The 5,457-nt window shown below is 39.5% G+C and overlaps 2 protein-coding genes across 2 annotated transcripts; both read right to left on the bottom strand.

Annotated features, from left to right (window-relative positions):
* Positions 1-384: 384 nt before the first annotated feature.
* Positions 385-2,261, bottom strand: LOC128553020 (translation initiation factor IF-2-like). The gene is made up of 2 exons (XM_053534125.1): positions 1,853-2,261; positions 385-605 (listed from the first exon to the last, which is right to left on the bottom strand). Exons 1-2 carry the CDS (start codon positions 2,259-2,261, stop codon positions 385-387), a joined length of 630 nt encoding a protein of 209 aa, XP_053390100.1.
* Positions 2,262-2,831: 570 nt separating this feature from the next.
* On the bottom strand, positions 2,832-4,478 carry LOC128553019 (uncharacterized G-patch domain protein DDB_G0278987-like). Its single transcript, XM_053534124.1, has 2 exons — positions 4,431-4,478; positions 2,832-3,284 (listed from the first exon to the last, which is right to left on the bottom strand). The coding sequence occupies exons 1-2, from the start codon at positions 4,476-4,478 to the stop codon at positions 2,832-2,834; spliced, it is 501 nt and encodes a 166-aa protein (XP_053390099.1).
* Between the last annotated feature and the right edge of the window lie 979 nt (positions 4,479-5,457).

Raw genomic sequence — 5,457 nt, 5'->3', positions numbered from 1 at the left:
ATCCGAATATCCCTAAGATAATGCATAGTTCGTTAACATATAACTTACAACACTTTGTCTTAATTCAGTATGGTAAATCTGTACCCTAGATACCATATTGCTGAATGTTCGGAACAAGCAATTGTCATCGCCTTTCATTTGTGCAGCTTCGTCTGGTCCGACATTCATGCTCACTGGTCTGTTACCAGCCTGTTTATGATAGTTCCCGACTTATTCCAAAGTCCTGACATTTTTCATCTTGCCACTTATGCCCAATCGGATCAAATGATATGCTACTAACAGCCTTCACGTGAGTAATTGCAACATCTTCATTACTCATGTCGTCATCCGTGTACACTTTCCTCTTTATTAGGGGAATGCCCCTATCTGGTTGCTTTCTTTTGTTCAGCTGGCTAATGGTGCCAGGCACGTTGTCATACTGGTGTCTTGTGTCTTGTCACGCTGACGGGCGGTGTCAAGTTTGTTGCCACGCTGAATGGAGGTTTCAGGTTGGTTGTCACGCTGACTGGCGATGGCCGGATTCTTGTCATGCTGACTGGCGGTGTCTGGTTTCTTGTCATGCTGACTGGCGATGTTTGGTGTCTTGTCACGCTGACTAGCGGTGTCTGATTTTTCATGCAATGAATTCCTAGTCTAATACTTCCACTTTATATTTCCCGCAGTAGTGGATTGCTGAAAAGCCTACTGTGAAAAGTTTATATCTGCATGTAAGTCTCGTGCGGCTATCAGTGTGTTACATTATCGCATTTGCATTAACCGTTAATGAATAGACTATGGTATTTATTTTTAACCGTCGGTATTCAAGGCGTTAAGGTAACTTGACAAACAGCCACTACTAACCTTGACATTTTATAGGGGAAAATACATGTATGCATAACTCTCAAAATTCATTAAGTATTTAAAATTGAACCTCAAACAAGAGGCTAAAATTGAACCGGACAAGTAACAGATCCTATGAACCATGACCTTGGAGCTAGGGATCTGGGTCTTGCGTATGACACATTTTCTGCTTATGGTTAACATTTATGCCAATATGTTTCAAAATTCCTTCATGGATGGCAGAGTTAGGAACCGGACACAAAAACAGATCCCGTTAACATTTGACCTCGACCTTGGAGCTAGGGATCTGGGTCTTGCTCATGACACGTCGTCTCATTATGATAAACATTTATGCCAAGTAACTTTAAAATCCCATGATAAATGGCAGAGTTACGAACCGGACACGAAACAGACCCTATTAACGTTTGACTTGTGACCTTGACCTGGGAGCTAGGGCTCTCGGTCTTGCGCAGGAAACGTCGTCTTATCAAAGTAAATATATACGCCAAGTTATTTCAAAATCCCTTCATGGGTGGCAGAGTTACAGCCCGGACAAGAATTTATTAATTTACGATCGGTCGGACGGACGGTAAGTGCGATATAAATATGGCCACCTTCGGAGGCATAAAATTAAAAATAAAAGTGTAGTGTAAATAAAATGTTATTTGCTAAAACATAGTTTTAAAATGTAAGGGAGCTATTAACAAATAAAGAAACCTTAAAATTATCAAATGTTTGTGTTAAAATTCACGAAATAGATTATACCTAAAAACTTTGTTTAAAAATAATATACTAGGCCGCAGTATCTCTAGTGGCTTTAATTTGTGCACTACTAAGTAGTGTACATGTATGTAAAAATTATGCTTTGCAGCGATGTTATATTTCGGAATGTAACGGGCCAGAGAGATATCAAAGAAACCGATAGGTAGACAAGTAGATAGGGTGGCTCTACTCATCCCTATTACCCGGCGCTGAGTAAACAAACTGCAGGGAATCTAAAGTGGTAGTATATTCATGCATGTGTCACGCTGACTGGCTGTGTCTGACGTCTTGTCACGATAACGGAAGAGGTCTGGTTTCTTGTCACGCTGACTTGCGATGCCTGATATCTTCTCACGCTGACTTGCGGTGTCTGGTTTCTTGTCACGCTGACTGGCGGGGTCTGGTTTCTTGTCACGATAACGGAAGAGGTCTGGTTTCTTGTCACGCTGACTTGCGATGTCTGATATCTTCTCACGCTGACTTGCGGTGTCTGGTTTCTTGTCACGCTGACTTGCGATGTCTGGTTTCTTGTCACACTGACTGGCGATGTCTAGTTTCTTGTTACGCTGACTGGCGGTGTCTGGTTTCGTGTCACGCTGACTGGCGATGTCTGGTTTCTTGTTACGCTGACTAACGATGTCTGGTTTATTGTTACGTTGACTGGATGTGCCTTGTTTCATGTCACACTGTCTGACGGTGTCAGGTATCTTAGTATATACATAGTTTATACATAATTTATTTTAGGTCGATTGTGAAGGAAGTTCTACAACTTATATTAATCACTCTCGACACCTCATTCCTGATGGAATCCATCGCCCCGAGTGTATGACAGAAGAGGCCAGTTTCCCTTATAATGCTGAGCGCTAAGCAAGGGAGCTACTGGTGCCATTTTTACGTCTTTGGTATGACGCGGCCGGGGATCGAACCCACGACCTCCCGCACTCGAAGCGGACGCTCTACCACTAGGCTATCGAGGCGGTACAGGTATCTTGTTACGCTGACTAAGGGTGTTTAGGTTCTAGTAACTAACTGGAGATGACTAATGTCTTGTCACGCTGACTGGCGATGTCTGGTTTCTTGTCACGTTGACTGGCGGTGTCTGGTTTCTTATTTAGCTTACTGGCGATGTCTGATATTTTGTCACGCTGACTGCCGATGTCTGTTTTCTGTTCACGCTGACTGGCGGTGTCTGGTATCTTGTTAAGCTGACTGGCGGTGTCTGTTTTCTTGTCACGCTGACTGGCGGTGTTTTATTTCTTGTCACGCTGACTGGCGATGTCTGATTTCTTGTTAAACTGACTGGAGGTGTCTGATGTCTTGTAACGCTGACTGACGGTATCAGTTTTCTTTATCACGCTGAAGGCGGTGTCGTGTTTCTTGCCACAATAACTTGTGGTGTCAGTTTTCTTGTCACGCTGACTGGTAGTGCCTGTTTTCTTGTCACGCTGGCTGGTGGTATCTGGTATCTTGTCACGCTGACTGGATTTGTTTGGTTTCTTGGCACGCTGACAGGATTTGTCTGGTTTCTTGGCACGCTGACAAGAGGTGTCTGGCTTTTTGTCACGCTGACTTGATGTGTCTGGTTTCTTATCACGCTCACTGATGGTGTCTGGTTTCTTGTCATGCTGACTGGCGGTGTCTGGTTTCTTGTGACGTTGATTGGGCCTCGGGACGTTGATCAACCACGTTTTCAGTCTGGTCCGCTGTGTCAGATGTCAAACTCTCCGATCTTCTGTATGCTTTAAATGTGTTTCTATTCATAGCTACTTACTTGCCTTCCAGCCAATAACAACAATTATTTCACATCCGGTCCCGTTCACAGCGGCTGTAGTTTGCCTCCTTTTTGATTTAGTTTCCAGGCGTTGTGTAGTAATACTTCATCCCCAACATTCAACACTCATGCCTATTTATCTTTTCTTCTGCTTTAACTGCTTCGTCTGCAGATTCTCGATACTAAGTTAACCCCGGAAATAAATGTACCCTCTCAGTAAGATCCGTTTGCTCACAAGCAGTTGATGACAGCTTTACATCAATAGAAAGACGGGCTTTCCTACCATACAAAAGGAAAAAAGGAGATTGTTTTTTTTTTCTGCTTTGCTCAGCTCTTCTACAGGCAAATAAAATGTATTTTCGTGTCCCAGTCATCGTGGTCTGCCAGTTTAACATTTTTCTATGGCAAAACGTCTAAAATAGATACCTATTAGGCTACACAATTAAAAGAGATATTGCTTTCATATGGAAGCGTCCTAGGTGGATTTACAGTTTATTAAAGTCTCATCCACACTTACAATCTGTACACACTATATAAAACCATTAAAATATGTGTGTTTTTTTTTCTAAACAGAATTATATATACTATATCTAAAAGCCATATTTGTACATTCTATAAACGAATCTAAATCAGAAGATTATATTCATTCATAAAATGACACATAATAAGTATTCCCAGGAATAGTGCATTTAGTTTGATATTATACAAAAAATAAAACTTAATAACTGTTTAGAAAAATGATGATATTGTAATATAAAGAAAAGTGGAAGCTTCACAGCAACACGTTATATTTGTATCTCATAATTAGAAGTTATTAAGTCTTAATTCCACTATTTCGTTATTAGGATTTATAACTCCTAATCATGAGATAGAATTATTTCAAACCTGGCACTAAGACGCTTCCATATTTTCACATAAAGATTTATCTTTACGACGTAAAAATGAATGTCTTTGTGTTAAAGAGATATCACTATAATTTACAGAGATATCCCTTATAAATATCTTGTTTTGACTGTAAAAGATACTTCCTATTGTAAGTCTCGATGTGCCTTTCGAAGTCCGACCACACCCCACCCACCTGTCGAAAATTATTGTGGTAAACTTTCGTTAACAATTCCCTGTCCATTATAGATGATCTCGCCTACCTCGGGGAAGTTATTAGTTTCAGCCCGGGCTCTGTCTTGTGAAATTATTTTTAAAGAAGTTATCCAGCAAGCTTGCGATAGTTCCTAGTTCTTCCCAGTGAATTTCTTTTCTTCAAACAGAAAGTCTCCGACGTTTAACTTAAATTTAACTAACCGTAAAAAGTGACCTCATGACTAATCAAAATTTAACGACTGATCAGTTTTCAACGTACTTTTGATCAAAATTTAATGTTGTAATATTGGCGGGTCAATTCTAAACGTTGAAGAAGGACACATGGGGTCAATTTTTTAACGGGGTCAATATTTAATGTTACACTGAAAATGTAAAGTCAAATAAGCTCAATGACAATGCTTTGCGTGTTTATTTTACTTTTCTTTTATTAGGCGGTGGCATGGGGATGAGGTCATTATTCAGTTAATATTCCGTATAATGAAGATATTTTCACTGTTTGTATAAGAAGTTTCCTTCTTTCTTAAATATAATATTAAATGTTAGGAAGAAATTTACAAATCGTTTTAAAATGTAAAATACAATATTTAATAGTTTGTATATAGCATGACTGGCTTATGTGTACAGTTACAGCTTCTGTCGTACAGTTACAATATCATATTGTGCAAAAGGTTATATTATGAGAAGAAATTATCTTTATGTTATATTCGTGTTAGATGTTGCCACAGTTAAAGAAGATTGTTTGTTACGAAATGATGTATTCTGAGGCAGTATTTTTACCTTTTTACATTTAATACACCACCCACCATTAACACAGGCATAAGCGGGATTCTGTTATACAAGAACTTTGAAAGGGCTCCGTGATTCCAAATGACCACGGTCGCCATACAAAACTTACAGTTCAAATAAAGAAACGAATATATAAATGAATGAATGCACCGATTAAGCAGTCATTTTCTTTCGTGTAATATAGCTTTTAAAGATCTTGTTTCTAGACATTTAACAGAAAA

The sequence above is a fragment of the Mercenaria mercenaria genome, unplaced genomic scaffold (genome assembly GCF_021730395.1).
Source record: "Mercenaria mercenaria strain notata unplaced genomic scaffold, MADL_Memer_1 contig_3387, whole genome shotgun sequence".
Lineage (NCBI taxonomy): Eukaryota > Metazoa > Mollusca > Bivalvia > Venerida > Veneridae > Mercenaria > Mercenaria mercenaria.
This window is presented reverse-complemented; position numbering and strand designations above follow the sequence as displayed.